This window comes from Oncorhynchus nerka, linkage group LG11, assembly GCF_034236695.1.
Source record: "Oncorhynchus nerka isolate Pitt River linkage group LG11, Oner_Uvic_2.0, whole genome shotgun sequence".
In the NCBI taxonomy this organism is placed as follows: Eukaryota; Metazoa; Chordata; class Actinopteri; order Salmoniformes; family Salmonidae; genus Oncorhynchus; species Oncorhynchus nerka.
Window position 1 is genome coordinate 40,093,412 of NC_088406.1, and position 24,993 is coordinate 40,118,404.

The 24,993-nt window shown below is 41.5% G+C and overlaps 2 protein-coding genes and 1 non-coding gene across 3 annotated transcripts; 2 read left to right on the top strand and 1 right to left on the bottom strand.

The window, feature by feature from the left end:
• The first annotated feature begins 869 nt into the window (after positions 1 to 869).
• Positions 870 to 2,232, top strand: LOC135573917 (olfactory receptor-like protein DTMT). The gene has a single exon (XM_065024123.1). The coding sequence runs from the start codon at positions 870 to 872 to the stop codon at positions 1,803 to 1,805; it is 936 nt and encodes a 311-aa protein (XP_064880195.1). The 3' UTR covers positions 1,806 to 2,232.
• Positions 2,233 to 7,007: 4,775 nt separating this feature from the next.
• On the bottom strand, positions 7,008 to 7,089 carry trnas-uga (transfer RNA serine (anticodon UGA)). The gene has a single exon. It is a non-coding gene; the product is annotated as a tRNA-Ser (tRNA).
• A 17,036-nt stretch (positions 7,090 to 24,125) lies between these two features.
• LOC135573876 (olfactory receptor 1D2-like) lies at positions 24,126 to 24,719 on the top strand. Its single transcript, XM_065024071.1, has 2 exons — positions 24,126 to 24,597; positions 24,691 to 24,719. Exons 1-2 carry the CDS (start codon positions 24,126 to 24,128, stop codon positions 24,717 to 24,719), a joined length of 501 nt encoding a protein of 166 aa, XP_064880143.1.
• Positions 24,720 to 24,993: the final 274 nt, after the last annotated feature.

Here is a 24,993-nt window from a genome sequence, read left to right on the forward strand (position 1 = left end):
TGACCAACAGATGCATATCTGTATTCCCAGTCATGTGAAATCCATAGATTAGGGCCTAATTCATTTATTTCAATTGATTGATTTCCTTATATGAACTGTAACTAGGCAAAATATTTTAAATTGATGCATGATACGTTTACATTTTTGTTCAGTATATCTTATCATAACGTTATACTGCAACCAAACCAGTATCTGTACTGAACACCCTCTTATGGTCCCGATGTTAATGTCATGTTTTAATGTTCCTACAATGTTCTCAGAACATCAGTGGGATAACATCTCGCTGAAACCCTTAAAGCAGCATTTCCCAAATTTTGACCTGGTGACCCCAAGGGGTGCACGTTTTGTTTTTTGCCCTAGCACTACACAGCTGATTCAAATCATCAAATAATCATCAAGCTTTGATATTTTGAATTAGCTATGTAGTGCTCGGGCAAAAAAATTGTGCACCCCTTGGGGTCCCCAGGACAGAGTTTGGTAAACGCTGCTTAAAATGGACCTAATGGGAACGTTGCTGAATGTCCTTAGGACAGCCGCTGTTTGCTGGGTTAATACATAAATAGAGTAAATATAATCCAATTAGTTGCTTGTCATAAACTCAATATAGATCCATCTCTATGGAGTGGTTACATGTTGACACAGAAACTACAATCCCATGTGATCATACACTATGATATATTTAGAGGCTACTAGGACAAGTTATTGAAGCAGTATCCCTCTCTCAAGCAAGAAGACACATGGACACAAGATTCTGAGCTTACACAGAATCAAATGATTCACTCTTGAATTCATTCACCTCCATACACACTGAAGCCTTGTAAGGACTAAGAATTGCTGCATTGACCAGAGGAAGAAAATCAACTAAATCTATGGAGAACTCAACACAAGTAAAGTTATTTTATCTCTTTGGCTTACAAGAGACATTTAACAACAAATCGGTTTATTTTATATTGCCTCTTATCACATACCTTCTCATCATCACTGTGAATCTGACTATGATCATAACAATAATTCAGGAGAAAGGCCTCCATGAGCCCATGTATATCTTTCTGTGTAGTTTATGTGTCAATGGATTGTATGGAACTGCTGGTTTCTACCCCAAGTTGTTACTGGACCTTCAGTCAGATGTTCAGGTGATATCTTATGGTGGATGTTTCACTCAAGCCTATGTCATATACACATCTGTCATGTGTGAAATTTCTACTCTAACGGTGATGTCTTATGACAGGTATGTGGCAATATGCAGACCACTACTATATCATACCATTGTGACATCTTTAACTGTTAGAAAGTTACTCTTATTGTCTTGGTGTTGTCCTTTATTTATAGCACTCATAGCACTTAGTTTAGCTGTCAGACTTTCTTTGTGTGGATCTCGCATTGACAAGATATTCTGTGACATTCCGTCTATACTGAAACATGCATGTTTACCCATTACCATCAATCAGAATTTGAACAAATTTGTAATAGTGGTTAATGTTTTACAGATACTTTTCATTGTATTTTCTTACTGTCAGATTGTAAGAACTTGTGTAAAGTCAGCAAAGGGAAGGATTAAGTTCACACAGACATGTGTGCCACATTTAATAACAATATTTATTTTCATCACGGTGACCCTGTTTGACAATTTGCAAGGGTGGAATAATGTAAATAGTACACTAAATATGCGTAATGCAATGGCTGTACAATTCCTTGTTATACCACCTGTCTTAAACCCTGTCATATATGGACTTAACCTCCAGAAGATTCGAAGGGCAGTTTTTAGAAAGTGTAATGCACATAAAACCATTGATATGAAACGTTAGTTACATGATCTTACACAACAGAGATACTGCTTTATATCAGAAGCAAGGATAACATGGGCCTTGGTCAACCAAAAGTGGTCTTTTCTATCAACCAATCGATTTGTCTAAATTTTAAAACATAGATTTTTCATATATAGACACATCTAACGTGCCTATTTATCTTCTACCAACCTGCGTGCCAGTTATGATTTTCATATTATTATTAATAGTCTTTGTATCTCAATCATTGTCTGTGGTTAATCAACATTCTACAATATTAATCTAAATGAAAATGATACAAGTCTAAAAGTAACTGTTATTGCCACTGCCAACCATGTAAAAAAAAAGCTGACATAAAGCCAACACAGAAAATATCCTGATACAAATAAATATCCTATAAATCACATTTGCTATCCATGGCCTGTCTGCAACCATCTCGAAACACAGTATCAACTATCAACTGGGTCAGTTATTTTATGACATTTGCACTGGATCAGAGCATTACATTTTTACCTCTCATGCCGAGTGGTTATCAAAAAGGAGAGAGCTGGAAATATTGTTCAAATACTATTGTCATTCTTAACGGATTCTAAAAACACTGTTTACTTGCTGTTTGAGGTGTTGAAAAATTACTTTGAGAAGCTCCACAGTTCATTAGTGGTGATGCGTTAAGACAATCAGAAATACTATCAGACATCCCTAAATGGGCACATTTATAGGCCTAAATTTGCACGCAAGCCAGGTAGACTAGTCATACTTCTATATGCATAATAAGAGCATAGGTTGTGAGTTCTGCAAAACACATATCCACTCCGACATTGAGAACAGTAAATCACCGTAACCAAGTAAACATTGCAGATTCCAAATTATGTGAATTAACTGTAAATGTAGGCTACTACTGGTGATATTTGTAATGGGGAATTGATAGAGATAGCAAACAATGCACACAATGAAGTTATGAAACAATGAATACTCATGAAATAAGAGAGAGAGCCACAATCCCCATATTTCTGGACCGTGGCATCCCGCTGCCTCCTCAGTGGATTAGTCCACTGAGACAGGCGCAAATCAGATGTGTCATAAATATATACAGTGGGGCAAAAAAGTATTTAGTCAGCCACCAATTGTGTAAGTTCTCCCACTTCAAAAGATGAGCGAGGCCTGTAATTTTCATCATAGGTCCTACAAATCACATTGTAGGATTTTTTATGAATTTAATTTGCAAATTATGGTGGAAAATAAGTATTTGGTCACCTACAAACAAGCAAGATTTCTGGCTCTCACAGACCTGTAACTTCTTCATTAAGAGGCTCCTCTGTCCTCCACTCTTTACCTGTATTAATGGCACCTGTTTGAACTTGTTATCAGTATAAAAGACACCTGTTCACAACCTCAAACAGTCACACTCCAAACTCCACTATGGCCAAGACCAAAGAGCTGTCAAAGGACACCAGAAACAAAATTGTAGACCTGCACCAGGCTGGGAAGACTGAATCTGCAATAGGTAAGCAGCTTGGTTTGAAGAAATCAACTGTGGGAGCAATTATTAGGAAATGGAAGACATACAAGACCACTGATAATCTCCCTCGATCTGGGGCTCCACGCAAGATCTCACCCCTTGGGGTCAAAATGATCACAAGAACGGTGAGCAAAAATCCCAGAACCACACAGGGGGACCTAGTGAATGACCAGCAGAGAGCTGGGACCAAAGTAACAAAGCCTACCATCAGTAACACACTACGCCGCCAGGGACTCAAATCCTGCAGTGCCAGACGTGTCCCCCTGCTTAAGCCAGTACATGTCCAGGCCCGTCTGAAGTTTGCTAGAGAGCATTTGGATGATCCAGAAGAAGATTGGGAGAATGTCATATGGTCAGATGAAACCAAAATATAACTTTTTTATAAAAACTCAACTCGTCGTGTTTGGAGGACAAAGAATGCTGAGTTGCATCCAAAGAACACCATACATACTGTGAAGCATGGGGGTGGAAACATCATGCTTTGGGGCTGTTTTTCTGCAAAGGGACCAGGACGACTGATCCGTGTAAAGGAAAGAATGAATGGGGCCATGTATCGTGAGATTTTGAGTGAAAACCTCCTTCCATCAGCAAGGGCATTGAAGAGGAAACCTGGCTGCGTCTTTCAGCATGACAATGATCCCAAACACACCACCCGGGCAACGAAGGAGTGGCTTCGTAAGAAGCATTTCAAGGAAACTTGAAAATAGGTGTAAAAACTTTACTTTAAAACTTTACTTTTCCAGTTGCGGCCCACTTCTTGGAGGCAGGCCACTCGATTTCGTCTCTGCGTTATATTGGCATCGAACATGTCACCCTCCCTAGGAGAGGGGGTGACCTTGATAATTTATTGTTAAAACGAGAGGCTGCCTGGATCTTTAATTTAAAGACCCTTGCGCCCTTCAGTCTCAACGTAGACTTTGATCTGAAGCCATTCTCGTGATTATTGTGACTTTGCCATTGTAATTGTGTGTAAACTTGTATAGTCAAATTAATCTATGATCGTATGCTATCCATTTGTTTGTATGCTGTTCTTTGTATGACATTTTAATATTTGATTATTAACCAATGATATTAGGCCACTCCTGGCCATGATTACAGACACGTGTGTCTTTTGACACTATATAAACGAGTCATCCCGCAGTGTTTGTGATTATACCCTGATGAAGACAGCTTGGCTGTCGAAACGTTGGTATTACATTTTTTGCATCTGAGCTCCAAGAGTGTGCGGCTTTCTTTTATTTTCAATAATTGAAATGACCATTATTCCCAGATCTCAGACTGTAGCCTACCCATAAACTCAAGATGGATCTTTATATCTATTCACTCATTATTATAATAGACTGCAAAATTCACCTGCGCTCTAAAGACTGGCCTTCCCTCGCTGTCTGACCCTGCTGGGACACCGGTCACCATCTGATCCTGCTAAGACGAGCATAATGTTTATGACAACATTATGATGAGCATAGTGTTGTGTACTGACTGTGCACTATAACAGTGAAGCCTGTAGAGCTGTTTAAACCATGTCAGTGTGAAAAGTAGGGAATTATATAGGAAAACTGACAGATCAATAACGTTACATTGCTATAATGACTCTAATAAAAACTCACATTGCGCTTTCAAAAAACATCAGAATATCGGTCTTCCATCCTTTAGCCTCTGGTTCCATTTCATACACAAATCCCAAAAGAAAGTTTTTTTTAGGTTATTAAGTTGTGATAACGCATCTATGTGCTTATAACCAAGTTTAACATGTACAGCGAGGGAAAAAAGTATTTGATCCCCTGCTGATTTGTATGTTTGCCCACTGACAAAGAAATGATCAGTCTATACTTTTAATGGTAGGTTTATTTGAACAGTGAGAGACAGAATAACAACGATGATTGTTTTAGAAATGGCACAAAGTAGGCTATGTATAGCTTCAGGCAGTAAACCAAATGATTTACACTTGTCATTGGACAAACCTTGAGTTGGATTGACATATTGACTAGCCAACCATTGATTGTAGCTTTGTGGGCCCTTCCCTCCCTGATGTAGTGTTAGGATTTTTTCTACTAGCACAACAGGATGTAAAATAGTCTACTATACAGAGCTACATTGTTGCAGTTTCGGGTTCAACGGAAGTGCAAAATTCAATACCAGACACCTCAAATTAGATTTTAACTATTTTATTTCAGTGCCAGAGCCAAAAACGGTCTGTTTTTCAACAATAGAGTAGAACATACAAGTGCAAGTAAAATAAAAAAGGTTCGCCAGTTCTCTGTATTGAGTTTCTTGTTGAAGTTACATATTTTGTAGTAATTCATCTGTATTCAGCCACCCTGATCTGGCCTTGAATGGATCCTCTAACAAAGATTGAATTCTATATGTAAAATACTCACCTGCAATGTAAGTTCACCAAGTTTGAAAGTGTAACTTTGTGGGGGCAGTGCAGCTTTGAGAAAATAAGTTCAACCACAAAGTTAATTGTAAATGTCAAATAGCATGTTTAGTTGCCATCCAAAGAGGTGTGTGTATTGGAGTCGTGCTTTGATGTAAGTATTTATTGTGTGTGTCTTTGCAAGTGGGAAGCATTTGTACGTCCAAAACAGTAACACAGTTAATAAGCTGTGTTCGAATACTCATACTAACCACACTAACTGTACTATTTGTGACGTGTTTTGAGTATGTAGTATGCTTATTGGTTATAGTATTGTATTGTTAGTATAGTTAGTTAGTACTTCCAAATGTTATAACAGGAATGGCCAATCCTCCTCCTGGTGAGACACTTGGTAACCTAACATATACTGTAGGCTTTATGAACAACAATATGCAACAATATGCAAGCTACTCTGTCAAGTGTGCTTTATTCTTAATACTCTCAGAAAATAAATGTCAATGATGCTAATGGGGACAATACTGTCAAATAATTTATGTTTTTATAGGTTATTGAGTCCTAAAAACACATCTTTCTATGTTCTTAACCAGGCCTCTTCCTCTGTGTATTTCTCAAAATTAAATCGATCATCACGACTGCTTTTGAAGGCAATTCCTTGTTTCATTAATGCAATAACACCAATATGCATGTAACTAGAATGTATGGTTGAATGTAGGCTACAGATTTTTGTGATATAAATTGAGTAAACAAGATAAAATAATACTGAACAGAAATATCACATTCTGAATTTCAGTTTAATTTAATGGTTATTTTCAACGAAATCGTGTTTTTTTTCATCTTTTAGGGTTTAACAAGTGATCTCACCTATGACCTGTGGATTGACTTTAGATGCGGCGACTTCGATTACCCTGCAGACTATAAGAATGTCTTCAGAATATGGCCATTTTGACATGAATTTTTAAAAATGCCTCAGATAGGACCAAAAAAGTGTCTGAGGCTATCCGTCAAGGTAAGAGTGACAACAGGTCCACATGTCAAAATGGGGGAAATCTTGGCAAATGGCTAAATGGTTATTCATGAGAATCGTGTTGTTGTATTGTTGAGTGTATCATGGTATCTCACAAACCTGTAACCTATGCTACTGTGGCCTATAGAGCTAGAAGGATGGATAACCAGGTGTGTGAAGGTGTGAGGTGGGATAGATGGCCTGCAGTCCTATCCCAAATGGACACCTAATCCCTATGTACTTGTGGAGATCTGAGAGGATGTGATTGGTGTAAGAAACACGACTAAACTTCCACCTCCGGAGGGGTCAAAAAAAATGCATTTTCGTTGTCGGCAGGATTTGAACCTGTGCGGGAAGATCCCAATGGATTTCAAGTCCATCACCTTAACCACTCAGCCAGGACAACTGTGAAAGAAAAAAAGGCTTGGTAGGAGTGAGCCTATAGCATAGCCTATAGGCATAGCCTATAGCAAATTATAATTTAATAACTGAAAGATAATGTAGTAACTCATTAAAATGCAATAACATGAAATGTTCCCCTCATTCATTTGTTATTAAGTACGATTTTTTTCTTATTTTCTTTGCGCCAGCAGGTTTGCATTTGAGAGTTTTTTTTGTTAATTGTTATTTCAATGTGTGATGTTGTTATTTCATCATCTTATTATTACTGCCAAGCAGCATGACTCCTGCATGAGAGGAGCTAAACAACTGTCAGAAGTGGGATTTAAACTCACGCCTCCAGGGGAGACTGCGACCTGAACACAGCGCCTTAGACCACTCGGCCATCCTGACTACAGGAAATTAACTGGGTATCGGGTTAAAGAGTATGGGGTAAAAGTAGAAATAGGCACAGCCTCCTACAATCACCACAGAGACCAGTAAATGCATAATACTGACTTGCACTTTCAAAAGTAATTTGTTTTTATCAATTAAAAACTCCAGTCATTGATTTAACCTCAATATGGCCTTCAATGGGAAAAGAGTAGTAAATCGTCATTGATTGAGCGCTTAAGTGTCCTCAGAATATGCCCATTCTGATATAAATGATACAATTCCTCAGATAAGACCCAAAAAGTGTCTGCAAGTATCAGCAACCACCAGGGTAGAGTGACAACAGGTCCACACGGGGGAAATCTTAACAAATGGCTTAATGGGTATTTTCAACGCAATTGTGTTTTTATTTATTTTTAGGGTTGAACAAGGCAGCTCACCTGTGACCTGTGGCTTGACTTTAGATGCGGCGACATCGATTACCCTGCAGACTATATTTTTGTTCTTCCTGCCAGTACAATCTACTGACAACGACTGACGAGTTGTGTGTTCCGAGATGCCTTTTGTTATTTGCCTGTTTGTTGCCCGCCTGGGAAATTGCGCCGTTCTTGCAATTCTCTTTCAGCCTCTCATCAACTAGCTGTTTTTGCAGAAGGATAAAAATACGATAGTTATTCACTACTCATATTAACTAGGTGTTATTTCCATTACCTTAATCACTACACACATTTTCCCCAATTTGAATATATATTCCCTATTCATATTCTGACAAAATTATTGTCTATAATAATATTCTGACAATTAGAAATTATGTATTTTTACTGTCTCATAGGGAATGTATAGTTTCAGGCAGTAACAGAAACAGAGCAACTCCCAAATATGTTTGACTAACCTCCAAATAGGCAGGGAAAAAAAGAATTACACATGTGATTGGACAAACCTTGCATCTTGGATTGACATATTGACTAGCCAGCCATTGATTGTAGCTTTTCTGGTCCTTCCCTCTGTGAGGAAGTAATGGTAGTGTTATCATTCTTTCAATTAGGCTAAGAGGATGAAAACTAGATTCTATACAGAGCTTAATTTTGCAGTATCGCGGTCAACGGAACCTCATTTGGCTGTCCTGAGGCAGAGCCTGAACCCATGTCAGTAGGGTTCACCGGAGACAGCTGGTACTCTGTTCCTATTGTGGCCAGGAGCGGCACCAGCTTCAGTGGTATCCGGTGCGTCCTAACCCTGGGGTCCACTAGAGTAGAGGGGCGGCCCCGTGACCTTCTGTCTCCCAGGGTAGGTGTTAGTATTCCATTATCATCGTTTTCCGCCAAACCCCTAGTTCCCATTTCACTGCTGGCTGTCCCTCAAGTGTTGTCTCTACAACTCTGGAGGACTTTATCGACCAGGCCTTTGCCTCCTCCCTGAATTTAACTTCATACCCCCTCTCATTTTCCTGTCCAAGCTCTGGATATGTGACCATTGGGATCCGGCACAATTACGCATGTCACATCACCCCCTCACCCTCACAGTGGGACGCAAGCACCAGAAAAGCCTTCACTTCATCACCACCCATACACAGTCCTCCTCAGCCTCCCGTGGCTCCAGCTTCATAACCCTACCATCTTCTGGTCAAAGATGAGAATCACCGCCTGGGGACCAGGATGCCAGACGGCAGCTTTACCACAACCTGTGGTTCCACGTCAGTGGAGGGTCCTGTGAGTGTCCTCCAGCCCATCAATCGGTCCTCCAATATCGTTGGCCCCGTGTTTTGGGTTGTAGATGTGGACATCCGTCAGGCTCTGGAGGGAACCCGCTCTTGCCACCTACCCTCCAGAGCGCATCTATGTCCACACAGGGGGGAGAGATCGGTTGTTGACCTGGGTACCAACATCCCTTGCCGCTGGACACCTAGGTATCACCCCTTACCATCTAATCCATCTCCAATAAATACTGGTGGCCCAACTTGGCACAGGACGTCGCCCACTATGTCAACTGATGTTCGTTATGTATTCAATCCAAATCTACCCAACACGCTCCAGGAGGGAAACTACTTCCCCTTCCCGTGCCTCAGTGGTCTTGGTTACATCTGTCCATAGACTTTGTAATATATCTCCAGCTTTCTGATGGGTTTGCCACTATTCTGGTTGGTTAACAGATTCTCTAAATCCTGCCGTGTTATCCCTCTCTGGTCTACCTACCACTTTCCAGGTTGCTAAGGCACAGCAGGTCTTCCGGCACTATGGCCTTCCGGAGGACATCATTTCCGACTGTGGTCCCCAATTCACTTTGCGGGTCTGGAAAGCCTTTATGGAGAAGCTGGGGGCCACGGTCAGCCTCACATCCAGGTACCGGCCTCAGTCTGAAGTTGACGAGTGGTTCCGGCGAGCAGTGGAGGTGTGGGAACGCTGCTCACATGAGGCTCAGCCCACCGTCAGAAGGATCTGGCGGACTGCCACCGCAGTGAGGCTCCCATGTTCCATCCTGGTGATCGCTTATGGCTCTCCACCAGGAAAACTCCCTCTCCGCCGTTCCTGCCGGAAGCTGAGCCCCCGGTTTCTGGGCCCCTTCAATGTCCACCGGAGGGTCAATGAGGTAACCTATCGTTTAGAACTCTCCACCAACTACCGGTCTCACCCTGCTTTCATGTTTCACTTAGGCTAGTGAACCATTTCACAACATCCGAAAAACATCCCCGGGACACACCGGGAACTAAACAAACAACGTCCTGACAACTTTAGCTGACCATTTTGTGACATTCCAGGGATGTTCCCTTGGGACCCTGTGCCCAAGAACATTAAGGTAACCTGCCTAAATGAATACAGACCCGTAGCAGTGCTTTGAAAGGCTGGTCATGGCTCACAACACCATTATCCCAGAAACCCTAGACCTACTGCAATTTGCATACTGCCCCAACAGATCGACAGATGATGCACTCTCTATTGCACTCCACACTGCCCTCTCATACCTGGACAAAAGCAACACATATATAAGAATGCTATTCATTGACTACAGCTCAGCGTTCAAAGCCATAGTGCCCTCAAAACTCATCAATAAGCTAAGGACCCTGGGACTAAACACCTCGCTCTGAAACTGGACTTCCTGACGGGCCGGCCCCAGGTGGTAAAGGTAGGTAACAACACATCCGCCACATTAATCCTCAACACTGGCCCCTCAGGGGTGCGTGCTCAGTCCCCTCCTGTACTCCCTGTTCACTCATGACTGCACGGCCAGGAATGACTCAGACACCATCAAGTTTGCCGATGGCACAACAGTGGTAGGCCTGATCACCGACAACAACGAGACAGCCTATAGGGAGGAGGTCAGAGACCTGGCCCTGTGGTGTCAGGACAATAAACTCTACCTCAACGTGGTATAGACAAAGGAGATGATTGTGGACTACAGGAAAAGGAGGACCGAGCACTCCCCCATTCTCATTGACAGGGCTGTAGTGGAGCAGGTTGAGAGCTTAACGTTCCTTGGTGTCCACATCACCAACAAACTAACATGGTCCAAGCACACCAAGACAATCGTGAAGAGGGCACGACAATACCTATTCCCCCTCAGGAGACTGAAAAGATTTGTAATGCCTTGTGGTCAGAGGCCAAGCAGTTGCCATACCAGGCAGTGATGCAACCAGTCAGGATGCTCTCGATGATGCAGCTGTAGAACCTTTTGAGTATCTGAGGACCCATGCCAAATCTTTTCAGGGGGAATAGGTTTTGTCGTGCCCTCTTCTTAAAATTACAGAATGTTCCATGCGCACAAAAAGTATACATTTGGTATACAAATTTGTTTACATCCCTGTTTAATTTTACCTTTATTTAACTAGGCAAGTCAGTTAAGAACACATTCTTATTTTCAATGACGGCCTGGGAACAGTGGGTTAACTGCTTGTTCAGGGGCAGAACGACAGATTTGTACTTTGTCAGCTCGGGGGTTTGAACTCGCAACCTTCCGGTTACTAGTCCAACGCTCTAATCACTAGGCTACGCTGCCGCTAGGCTATGAGCATTGCTCATTTGTCAAGATAATCCATCCACCTGACAGGTGTGGCATATCAAGAAGCTGGTTAATTAAACAGCATGATAATTATACAATTATACAATGCTTTTCAACCGTTCGTTGCCTGCACCCGCACGCCCGACTAGCATCACCACCCTGGATGGTTACGACCTAGAATATGTGGACATCTATAAGTACCTAGGTGTCTGGCTAGACTTTAAACTCTCCTTCCAGACTCATATCAAACATCTCCAATCTAAAATCAAATCTAGAATCGGCTTTCTATTCCGCAACAAAGCCTCCTTCACTCACGCTGACTATCCTACCGATCCTCGACTTCGGCGATGTCATCTACAAAATAGCTTCCAATACTCTACTCAGCAAACTGGATGCAGTTTATCACAGTGCCATCCGTTTTGATACTAAAGCACCTTATACCACCCACCACTGCGACCTGTATGCTCTAGTCGGCTGGCCCTCGCTCCAGGTCATCTACAAGTCCATGCTAGGTAAAGCTCCACCTTATCTCAGTTCACTGGTCACGATGGCAACACCCACCCGTAGCACGTGCTCCAGCAGGTGTATCTCACTGATCTTCCCTAAAGCCAACACCTCATTTGGCCGCCTTTCATTTCAGTTCTCTGCTGCCTGTGACTGGAACGAATTGCAAACATCGCTGAAGTTGGAGACTTTTATCTCCCTCACCAACTTCAAACATCTGCTATCTGAGCAGCTAACCGATCGCTGCAGCTGTACATAGTCTATCGGTAAATAGCCCACCCAATTTACCTACTTCATCCCCATACTGTTTATATTTATTTACTTTTCTGCTCTTTTGCACACCAGTATCTCTACCTGTACATGACCATCTGATCATTTCTCACTCCAGTGTTAATCTGCAAAATTGTAATTATTCGCCTACCTCCTCATGCCTTTTGCACACAATGTATATAGACTCTTTTTTCTTATTTTTTTTCTACTGTGTTATTGACTTGTTAATTGTTTACTCCATGTGTAACTCTGTGTTGTCTGTTCACACTGCTATGCTTTATCTTGGCCAGGTCGCAGTTGTAAATGAGAACTTGTTCTCAACTAGCCTACCTGGTTAAATAAAGGTAAATTAAAATTAAAAATTAAAAAATCACAGTGACCCTGTTTGATACGTTGCAAGGGTGGAATAGTAATATAAGTATTACGCTTAATATGCGTAACGCAATCGTAACTCTATGTTCTGTGTTTCTATGTTTTGGCCGGGTATGGTTCTCAATCAGGGACAGCTGTCTATCGTTGTCTCTGAATGGGAATCATACTTAGGCAGCCTTTTTCCTTTTGTATTTTGTGGTTAGTTGTCTTTGTTAGTGGCCTGTATAGCCCTAGTAAGCTTCAAATGCGTTTTTATTGTTTCTTGTTTTGTTGGCGACATTTGAAATAAAGAGAAAATGTATGATCACCACGCTGCACCTTGGTCCGGTCATTTTCAAGACGACATTCATGACAAATATTTCCATCTCTCTCCCTTTCGATAACCACTCAGCATGAAAGGGAAAAATGTAATGCTCTGATCCAGTGGAAATATCATAAAATACCTGACCCAGTTGATAGTTGATACAATGTTTAGAGTTCATTGCAGACAGGTCATGCGCAGCCAATGTGATTTATAGGGTATTTATATTTATCAGGATATTTTTCCTTCTGCAGGCTGCAATGTTTTTATGTGTTGGCTTTATGTAGGCTTTTTTGACATAGTTGGCAGTGTGAATAAAAGTTACTTTTAGATTAGTATCATTTTCATTTAGAGTAATATTTTAGAACCACAGACAAAGATTTTGAGATACAAAGACTATTATAAATTAAATTAGTGTTCCACGATATGTGCCTATGAAAATCACAACTGTCTTGCAGGTTGGTAGAAATAGTAAGACAAATAGGCACGTTAGATGTTTCTATATATGGAAAAGAAATATTGACAGTGTCACGCCCTGGCCTTAGTTATCTTTGTTTTCTTTATTATTTTGGTTAGGTCAGGGTGTGACATGGGGATTTATGTGTTTTGTCTGGTCTAGTGGTTTTGTATGTTTGTGGGGTGTTTTCTAGTCTAGTCTAGTTGTTACCATTACCATAATTAATACTAATTCTTTGAGACTGTGGTCCCAGCTCTCTTCAGGTCATTGACCAGGTCCTGCTGTGTAGTTCTGGGCTGATCCCTCACCTTCCTCATGATCATTGATGCCCCACGAGGTGAGATCTTGCATGGAGCCCCAGACCGAGGTTGATTGACCGTCATCTTGAACTTCTTCCCTTTTCTAATAATTGCGCCAACAGTTGTTGCCTTCTCACCAAGCTGCTTGCATATTGGTTGGTAGGTGATCAACTAATTAGGTCATGCAATAAAATGCAAATTAATTACTTAGAAATCATACAGTGTGATTTTCTGGATTTTTGTTTTAGAGTCCGTCTCTCCCAGTTGAAGTGTACCTATGATAAACATTACAGACCTCTACATGCTTTGTAAGTAGGAAAACCTGCAAAATTGGCAGTGTATCAAATACTTGTTCTCCCCATTGTACCTCTATAGGCACTATTAGGAAAATGATGAACTCAACGCAATTCACGTAATTTATACGAGCTGGATATTTTGACCGTTGACACTGAAAATACTTGTATTTCATTACAATAACTGTCTTATGCGTCTCCTTAGTTTTTGTGAACACAGTGCTTATTGTGGTAATATGTATGGAGAGAAGCCTTCATGAACCCATGTATCTGTTTCTGTGCAGTTTGTTTGTAAATGACTTGTATGGTACCACTGGTTTGTTTCCTGCTCTCATGACTCATTTGGTTTCAGATGACCATACAGTTTCCACTGTGTTCTGTTACCTACAGATCTTTTGCATTTACACATGGAACCATTGAATTCAGCAATTGTCCTATGACAGGTACCTTGCTACTGTATATGTTATCCACTGCAGTATTACAGCATCATGACAACCAACAGGGCGTGTATTTTAATGTGTGTAATATGGTGTACTCTTTGCAAAAGCATCATAACACTGACTTTAACCATTCGTTTGCAATTGTGTCGGAACGTTATAGACAAAGTGTATTGTGTTATGATGTTATAGACTAAGTTAAGCCCACCTTATTGCCCACCTGCCACCATTACGTCCATCCCTAATGGGAAATAGGCCCTTTAAGGTGGTGGGACAACCACACATCCATCTAGTTTTTCAAGTGCCACTGTGAGATATGTTTGACCCACAGAATAAAACAAGACAGTAAGGGTAATGATGATGTGTTGTATGTATAAGGCACAGTGGTTGTGTACTCCATCCATCGTGTAAAAAAGCTGTAAAAAGTTTAGGAGTTCTGTCACTTAAGATTATGTCCGAAACACCCGTAATTTTTTTTACTCCATGCATACCTTACCATGGGGAAAGCAGAAGCTAATAACACAATAACAAGAGCATAATAAACATGTTTATTGAGTCATTAGGTACGAGGTCATTAGTCCACTCTATCACCTCGTTCCCTGGGACCCAATTAATGCACCTATTAACCTGTAGAGACCTGAGGGGCTCAAGGAGATGCACAGCTTGGATTCGAATGCACACCAAATGGTTCCCTATTCCCTATATTGACCAGAGCCCACTTGGTCAAAGGTGGTGCACTATATAGGGAATAGAGTGCCATTTGGGATGCCCACCATCTGTCATCGCCTCTGGGAGTGTAGACTCTGAAAGTATACTGTAGGCCTAGGATCGCCTAGAGTGACAATAAGGGTCCCCACTTTTACCTCAGCAGGAATAGCTCTGGGCCTAGGTTTTAATATATCTCTATGAATTAGGGTCCAGAGTTATTCTCTCTTTTCTCTTGTTAGGTCATGTGTTTGGGGAAACCGTTCCTGTCAAAGGCTTTGGATTGGTTTCACTGAACCATTTATTTATTGTAAGGACAGAGCCGGCTGAGGCGTGAAAGCCTGACGATCCCGCTTAGGCGTGGGATTCTGACAGGCTGGCTGAGGCATGGGAGCCTGACGAGTTGGGTGAGGATAACGGGGGAAGCCCGACGGGCCAGCTGAGGCCCCCCCGGCTACATTGGCAGCGGCACTCTGACCCGACGTCACCTACAAAAACAAAAAACAAAAACTGCCTGGTGCTTCAAATTGTGGTGTCAGCCCTCTGTAAGGCCAGACGCTTGGAGACGAGATGGAAGTACAGGGAGTGAACATTTAATTAATAAACAGATGTGAAACAGGACAGGACAGCATTTGGACATTAATGCTGACACAGGGATGAAACAGAGGAACAGACAGATATAGGGAAGTTAATCAAAACGTGAAGGAGTACAGGTGAGTCCAATGAAGCGCTGATGCGGGAATGATTGGCTGCCTGGCGCCCTCGAGCTCCAGGGATGGGGAGCAGGCGTGACAATTTATTGGAACTTGGCGCACAATACATAGCACACAAACTCCTCCAAAAACTTTAATGATAGATCTGATAGCTTTGTCTGCCCAGCCCATTGGTGTTGCCACAAACAGTGCATTCAGAAAGTATTCAGACACCTTTCCTTTTTCTACATTTTGTTACATTACAGCCTTATTAAAAATGGATTGAATAAATAAAATCCTCAATCTACATACAATACCATATAATAACAAAGCAAAAACAGGTTTTCATAGGAATACCTTATTTACAGAAGTATTCAGACTTTTTGCTATGAGACTCGAAATTTAGCTCAGGTACATCCTGTTTCCATTGATCATCCTTGAGATGTTTCTACAACTTGATTGGAGTCCAACTGTGGTATATTCATTTGATTGGACGTTATTTGGAAAGGCACACACCTGTCTATACTGTACAAGGTCCCACAGCTGACAATGCATGTCAGAGCAAAAACAAAGCCATGAGGTGGAAGGAATTGTCCATGGAGCTCAGATACAGGATTGTGTTGAGGCACAGATATGGGGAAGGGTACCAAACAAATTCTGCAGCATTGAAGGTCCCCAAGAACACAGTGGCCTCATTCTTAAATGAAAGAATTTTGGAACCAATACTACTCTTCCTAGAGCTGGTCGCACGACCAAACTGAGCAATAAAGGTAGAAGGGCCTTGGTCAGGAGGTGACCAAGAACCCAATGGTCACTCTGACAGAGCTCCAGAGTTCTTCCGTGGAGATGGAAGAACCTTTCAGAAGGACAACCATCTCTGCAGCACTCCACTAATCAGGACTTTATGGTAGAATGGCCAGACGGAAGCCACCTCTCAGTAAAAGGCACATGAAAGCCCGCTTGGAGTTCACCAAAAGGCACCAAAAGAACTCTAAGACAATGAGAATCAAGACTCTCTGGTATGAACTCTTTGGCCTGAATGCCAGGTGTCACGTCTGGAGGAAACCTGGCACCATCCCTACGGCGAAACATGGTGCTGGTAGCATCATGCTGTGTGGATGTTTTTGAGCAGCAGGGACTGGGAGACTAGTCAGGATCGAGGGAAAGATGAATGGAGCAAAGTATAGAGAGATCCTTGATGAAAACCTTCTCAGGGGGCTTAGGACCTCAGACTGGGGTGGAGGTTCAACTTCCAACAGGACAATGACCCTATGCACACATGAATGGCTTTGGGACAAGTCTCTGAATGTCCTTGAGTGGCCCAGCCAGAGCCATGACTTGAATCCGATCCAACATCTCCGGAGAGACCTGAAAATAGCTGTTTAGCGATGCTCCCCATCCAGACCTGACACAGCTTGAGAGGATCTGCAGAGAATGGGAGAAACTCCCCAAATACCGGTGTGCCAAGCTTGTAGAGTCATACCCAAGAAGACTCAAGGCTGTAATCGCTGCCAAAGGGGACTCTGTAAGTACTCTGTAAAGGGTCTGAATACTTATGTACATTTAATATTTACGTTAAAAAACAATTATACATTTGATAACGTTTTTAAAAACCAGTTTTTGCTTTGTCATGATGGGGTATTGTGTGTAGATTGAAGAGGGGGGGGGGGACAATTAATTCAATTTTAGAATAAGACTTAACCAAATGTCGAAACTCTAACTCTCTCTCCTCTGCTCTCATCCTTCTAGACCTATCGGCTGCCTTCGATACTGTGAACCATCAGATCCTCCTCTCCACCCTCTCCGAGTTGGGCATCTCCGGCGCGGCCCACGCTTGGATTGCGTCCTACCTGACAGGTCGCTCCTACCAGGTGGCGTGGCGAGAATCTGTCTCCTCACCACGCGCTCTCACCACTGGCGTCCCCCAGGGCTCTGTTCTAGGCCCTCTCCTATTCTCGCTATACACCAAGTCACTTGGCTCTGTCATAACCTCACATGGTCTCTCCTATCATTGCTATGCAGACGATACACAATTAATCTTCTCCTTTCCCCCTTCTGATGACCAGGTGGCGAATCGCATCTCTGCATGTCTGGCAGACATATCAGTGTGGATGACGGATCACCACCTCAAGCTGAACCTCGGCAAGACGGAGCTGCTCTTCCTCCCGGGAAGGACTGCCCGTTCCATGATCTCGCCATCACGGTTGACAACTCCATTGTGTCCTCCTCCCAGAGCGCTAAGAACCTTGGCGTGATCCTGGACAACACCCTGTCGTTCTCAACTAACATCAAGGCGGTGGCCCGTTCTTGTAGGTTCATGCTCTACAACATCCGCAGAGTACGACCCTGCCTCACACAGGAAGCGGCGCAGGTCCTAATCCAGGCACTTGTCATCTCCCGTCTGGATTACTGCAACTCGCTGTTGGCTGGGCTCCCTGCCTGTGCCATTAAACCCCTACAACTCATCCAGAACGCCGCAGCCCGTCTGGTGTTCAACCTTCCCAAGTTCTCTCACGTCACCCCGCTCCTCCGCTCTCTCCACTGGCTTCCAGTTGAAGCTCGCATCCGCTACAAGACCATGGTGCTTGCCTACGGAGCTGTGAGGGGAACGGCACCTCAGTACCTCCAGGCTCTGATCAGGCCCTACACCCAAACAAGGGCTCTGCGTTCATCCACCTCTGGCCTGCTCGCCTCCCTACCACTGAGGAAGTACAGTTCCCGCGCAGCCCAGTCAAAACTGTTCGCTGCTCTGGCCCCCCAATGGTGGAACAAACTCCCTCACGACGCCAGGACAGCGGAGTCAATCACCACCTTCCGGAGACACCTGAAACCCCACCTCTTTCAGGAATACCTAGGATAGGATAAAGTAATCCTTCTCACCCCCCTTAAAATATTTAGATGCACTATTGTAAAGTGGCTGTTCCACTGGATGTCTTAAGGTGAACGCACCAATTTGTAAGTCGCTCTGGATAAGAGCGTCTGCTAAATGACATAAATGTAAATAAATGTCGAAAAAGTCAAGGGGTGTGAATACTTTCTGAATGGACTGTACCTCTTCTACAGTGTAGAGTGCAAGTCTAGACACACATACATTTTTTTAAACAGGATCATAGGCCACTAACACAGCCTGTTCAATAACATAACATTAAGGATGTGTATTCTTCTGATGTGCTGTACTAATCAAATCATATCAAACTATCAAACTATCCTACCAATCTACTATTTTTATTTAGGAATGTCACTCTGGCCATGTGTAACAGTGTTGCTTCCGTCCCTCACCTTGCCCCAACCTGGGCTTTAACCAGGGACTCTCTGAACACATCGACAACTGAAATTTTGTGTTTAGCGTACTTTACATGTAATAAATGTGTTATTTTGCCTTTGAATGTATTCAGTAATATTTTAAGAAACACAGACAGCCGTTCAACTTACTCTTCAAAGTTGTAATAGTAGAATGCACACGGTGCAATTTTGAAATTGGGTAGTTGTTTTCCTCTTGTCATTTCAGACATTTCAGACCTTAGAGAGGTATTTAAATATCCAGACCAACTAGCCAACTAACCAACATGTCAGCTAACATTTTTGAACCAGGTTTTTTAGCCCATTGAGTTTGTTGTAATGTTTGAGTCACCAGATATCACATGAACATGCATAAGACATGTTCCCCAATGATGAAGGGAAGCCTGAGTGAAAATGTTGGGGAACCACCGCTCTACTGTATAACAATATTATGAAACCTAAAATAATTAGTGGCTTAATTCTGCTGTCCTGGTTGTATTCTTTTTTCATGGATGTCATCCCTATCTCCCTGAGTTTGTGACTGCAGTTTTGTGACAATGTTATAGACATAGTGTATTGTGACAACTACTCGGTGGTCAAGCTTTCCTGGTCAAACATTACACGAAAATATAACATGTGGTCTTGTTATAACTGTACTTTCTTTAGCTTGTGCTATATTTCCTAACATGTAAGAATTCTAGAAATATGTTTACAGTCTTCAAAAAAAACGAAACCAAAAGCTTTTAACACTTGTACACCACATACATATAGCCTCTTTGCTGAAATTCTCCTTTGACTGTTTATTTTTGATTCTACAAGGCAGACATTATACTGCACATAGTCCACCTATACTTCACAGTTTTATTTGTTTATTTTCCAATATCTCCACCACTTTTCAATCCTATTATGTATAGCTTTAGGATCAATAAAACCAGGCAGGTTTGTAAAAAAAAAAGGTACTAGGCCTTCACTTCACCCTAAAATGTAACATGATTGTATATTTTTCTAATATTGAATTGTGTTTTGTTGCTACAATTGACTATTCAAAAATGTGGCATTTCGGCATAGTATTGTCACTGCAAATGTTTGATGTAATATTAGGTATCTGATCTTTATAATTCACCAATTAAATATGGTGTTCCCCAAGGCTCTGTTTTAGAACCATTCTGGTTTTATACAGTATTCAGATTTGGGGTGAAAAATTATATTGTACTGGCAGATGTTTGGATTGGTTCCTTGCAAATAAACATTTGTCGTTAGGACATCCCTGGAACGTCACAAAATGGTCACCTAAAGTGGTCCCCTGGAGGTTTGGTGTAGTTCCCAGTTCATTCCGGATGCTTCCCTGATTACTTTTTAGATGTCGTTTTATTTTGTAATTCATCTTTTCAATCATTTTTATGACGTAGATTCAGAGGGGTTGGGTTAAATGCGGAAGACACAATTTGGTTGAATGCGTTCAGTTGTGCAACTGACTAGGTATCCCCTTTCCCTGCCACTCAATAGTATGAGAACAGAATTGTGGTTTGAGAGTGGAATGAACCAACCACATTTTGACCTGTAATGGGAGGAACCATATAAAAAAAAAAAAGTGACTTATCTAGGTACGTCACTATTGGGTGCGCATGAGCAAAGAATCAGTGTCAATAGCAAGCAGTAGTCTTCCCACTAGTAGCTAGCGTGTGTTTTAATAGTGTGACAATGGCGACAACAACTACAGCAGCAGCAGATGTTATCAACTTCAAGGTGGATGACTGCAATTTTGTATTTTTTTTAATTGACTTTTAAACGTACAATCCACTTGCAGTGAAGCTTCTCAACATTTACATTACATTTTAGTCATCTAGCAGATGCGTCTATCCAGATCGACCCACAGCAACCAGTCCAGGCATTGGATGTAACAACCTTCCTTTTTGGGGGGGGGGTTTGTAGTTGTTTATTTTTTTTTACTGTAATTTTGTCCCTCACTCAGCAACTTCACTCTCACTTATCTCCAGTTCTAGATTCCAACCATTGGTTTCCCTCATCCCATCCCACCTATCTCTGCTGACCATCCCCTTCGGATTTCAGCGCATTAAGTGATGCTATGTTGTCTGTTATTTTTCTACATAGGCTAGATCTTTATTCCCTCTGAAGGACTATGTTCAATAGTCACGGTTCGCCACTGCATTTTTAGGACATTCTTAGGACATTGTGTCATGGTCCTAGTTCCCGTTTTTTCCCAGGGACTTCACTTCATGGTAGCAAAGAAACGTTCTCACCCCCCCAAAATAAATTATAGCCAGGGCATGCATACCCTAGTTTCATTACACATCACCCCTTGCTACTGTTGCCAATCAAATCAAGCCCCTGATTTGTGAACCACTGATCCATTCACAGCTCTTTGTCTTTTGACAATGTTAATGAAACCCCCCTACACAGTGCTTTTACCATATAATGTTTTCAACTAACATATTTGACATACTGTACATGATTACATTGTGCATGTTCATTTATACAGTAATTATTAGAAACGTGTCCTCACATGGGATTTGAACTCACAACCATTCATAGCTTTCCGATATTCCTGCCATACCACCGTGTCTATGTCAATGACTGATTTCACATGTATTCCTACACGTCGCACTTCAAAGTAAATCTCAGCACTGTTAAAAATACACTCAAGAAAAACTATTATACTATAATAGTGATTCAGGAGTACGATTCAAACCGAACAATATAACCCACCAACATTAGACAACTATACTGAAGACCCAAACTGAAATAGCTGAAATAAGTCAATTAAATCAATAATAATCAAATATTCAGATGAACTGATAACTAAAATGGCAGAGCAGATGGCACTCTTATGCTGATTAGAGATGTATTATAGGTAATGAATGTGCAGAGGGGGACTTCTGAAATTCTCTAGACTTTGTGGCACAGCAGAAAGATCAGTACTCCCCAAATTCAGAGATAGTTCATTCAAATCCCAGGAGGGGTCATAATTAAAAGTCAGTACTAAGTAATCATATTGTTACTGATCAAAAATGTGTACACTTTTAGCTGAACAGTGTACAACTTACCTTAACACCCCCATACCATTTAATTATTTTACTTATAATGGTTTTGGCCATCTGGGACCATCATGTGAATGACACAACTTCCCAAGAATTCCCACAACTTCCCAAGAACATCCTAAAAATGTTCTCAGGATGTTCCTGGAACAAACCGGGAACTAGAAAAAAAACTCCACGGGACCATGGCACAATGTCCTGACTACTTTAGAACACCATTTCGTGACCTTCCAGGAATGTCCTAACAAATTATTTTTGTTTGCAGGGATGTTCCCTTGGGACCCAATGACTATTAAAATTAAAGTCCTGAGAATGTCCTAAGAAAGTCCTGATATGATCCTCAGTGACGTCCTAGTAACTACCATAAGCAGCCTCCAACGTTGTTTTAGAGAATTTTGATGTAAATTCAACCGACCTCACATCTGCAGACTACGTTTATGGTGTGGTGTGGGCGAGCGGGTTTTCTGATGTCAACGTTGTGAACAGGGTGTTGGGGTTATGGTATAGGCAAGCATAAGCTATGGACAAAGAACACAATTGCATTTTGTCGATTGCAAATTGAATGTACAGACACACCATGACGAGATCCTGAGGCCCATTGTCGTGCCGCTCATCAGCTGCCATCACCTCAAGTTTTAGCATGATAATACACTGCCCCATGTAGCAAGGATCTGTACACAATTTCTGGAAGCTGAAAATGTCCCAGTTCTTCCATGGCCTGCATACTCACCAGACATGTCACCCATTGAGCGTGTTTCGGATCATCTGGATCGACATGTACTACAGGGTGTTCCAGTTCCCGCCAATATCCAGCAACTTCGCACGGCCATTGGAGAGGATTGGGACAACATTCCACAATCAACAGCATGATCAACTCTATGCCAATGAGATGTGTTGCGCTGTATGAGGCAAATGGTGATCACCAGATACTGACTGGATTTCTGATCCACACCCTTACCTTTTTTTAAAGGGTCTATTCCCAGTCATGTGAAATCCAGAGATTATGGCCTAATTTATTTATTTCAATTGACTGACTTCCGTATAGGAACTGTAACTCAGTAAAATATTAAAATAAATCAAATCAGTATACCTTAAAATAACGTTACACTGTGACCAAACTGATATTTGTTCTGAACGCCCTCTTATGGTCCCGAGGTAAATGTCATGTTTTAATGTTCCTACAATGTTCTGACTATTGAACAAAGTCATCAGTGGGATGACGTCTCGCTGAAACCCCTAAAGCAACATTTCCCAAACTTTGACCTGGGGACCCAAAAGGGGTGCACATTTTGTTTTTTGCCTCAGCACTACACAGCTGATTCAAATAATTAACTAATCGTTAAGATTTGATTATTTGAATCAGCTATGTAGTACTTGGGCAAGAAAATGCACGTGCACCACTTGGGGTCCCCAGGACAGTTTGGGAAACGCTGCCTTAAAGGGACTTAATGGGAACTTTTCCAAATGTCCTTAGGACATCCCCTGTTTGCTGAGTTAAAACATAAATAAAGTAAATATAATCCAATTAGTTTCTTGTCATAAACTCAATATAGTTCCATCTCTATGGAGTAGTTACATGTTGACACTGAAATTACAATCCCATGTGATCATACACTATGGTATATTTAGAGGCTACCAGGACAAGATATTGGAGCAGTCTCCTCTATCAAACAAGAAGACATTTCATGGACACAAGTTTTTTCATTTCTTTCACACCTCCGAAGTCTGATAATGTACAGCTAATATCGGGATCTTTTTTTACAAGAGTTTGTGAGAGGATGTGAATTTGTTTTGTTAAAACTATTGTGTTTAGTCTGAGCCTAAACAGAATCAAATGATTCACTCTTGAATTCATTCACATCCATACACACTCAAGCCGTGCAAGGACTAAGAATTGCTGCATTAACCAGAAGAAGAAAATTAACAAAAGCTATGGAGAACTCAACCCAAGTCAAGTTATTTTATCTCTTTGGCTTACAAGAGACATTTAACAACAAATCAGTATATTTTACCATGTCTCTTATCACATACCTTCTCATCATCACTGTGAATCTGACTCTGATCATAACAATCATTCAGGAGAAAGGTCTCCATGAGCCCATGTATATATTTCTGTGTAGTCTATGTATCAATGGATTGTATGGAACTGCTGGTTTCTACCCCAAGTTCTTACTGGACCTTCAGTCAGATGTTCAGGTGATATCTTATAGTGGATGTTTGATTCAAACCTTTGTAATATACACATCTGTCATGTGTGAAATGTCTATTCTAACAGTGATGTCTTACGACAGGTATGTGGCGATATGCAGACCACTACTATATCATACCATTGTGACATCTTTAACTGTTAGAAAGTTACTCTTATTGTCTTGGTGTTATCCTTTATTTATAGGACTCATAGTAGTTAGTTTAACCGTCAGAGTTCCTTTGTGTGGATCTCGCATTGATAAGATCTGTGACATTCCGTCTATACTGAAACATGCATGTTTACCTATTCCCATCAATCAGATTTTGAACAAATTTGTAATTATGGTTCATGTTTTACCGATACTTTTCATTGTAATTTTCTTACTGTCAGATTGTCAGGACTTGTGTAAAGTCAGCTAAGGGAAGGATTAAGTTCACACAGACTTGTGTGCCACATTTAATAACAATATTTATGTTCATCACAGTGACCCTGTTTGACAATTTGCAAGGATGGAATAGTAATGTAAATATTACACTAAATATGCGTAATGCAATGGCCGTACAATTCCTTGTTATACCACCTGTCTTTAACCCTGTCATATATGGACTTAACCTCCAGCAGATTCGAAGGGCAGTTTTTAGAAAGTGTAATCCACATAACATCATTGATATGAAATTTTAGTTACATAATCTT

Coding starts and splice junctions, on each gene's coding strand:
- LOC135573917 (XM_065024123.1), top strand. CDS start 870: ATGGAGAACTCAACACAAGTAAAGTTATTTTATCTCTTTGGCTTACAA.
- LOC135573876 (XM_065024071.1), top strand. CDS start 24,126: ATGTCTCTTATCACATACCTTCTCATCATCACTGTGAATCTGACTCTG. Junction 24,598..24,690: donor GTCTATACTGAAACATGCAT/GTTTACCTATTC, acceptor TCTTACTGTCAG/ATTGTCAGGACTTGTGTAAA.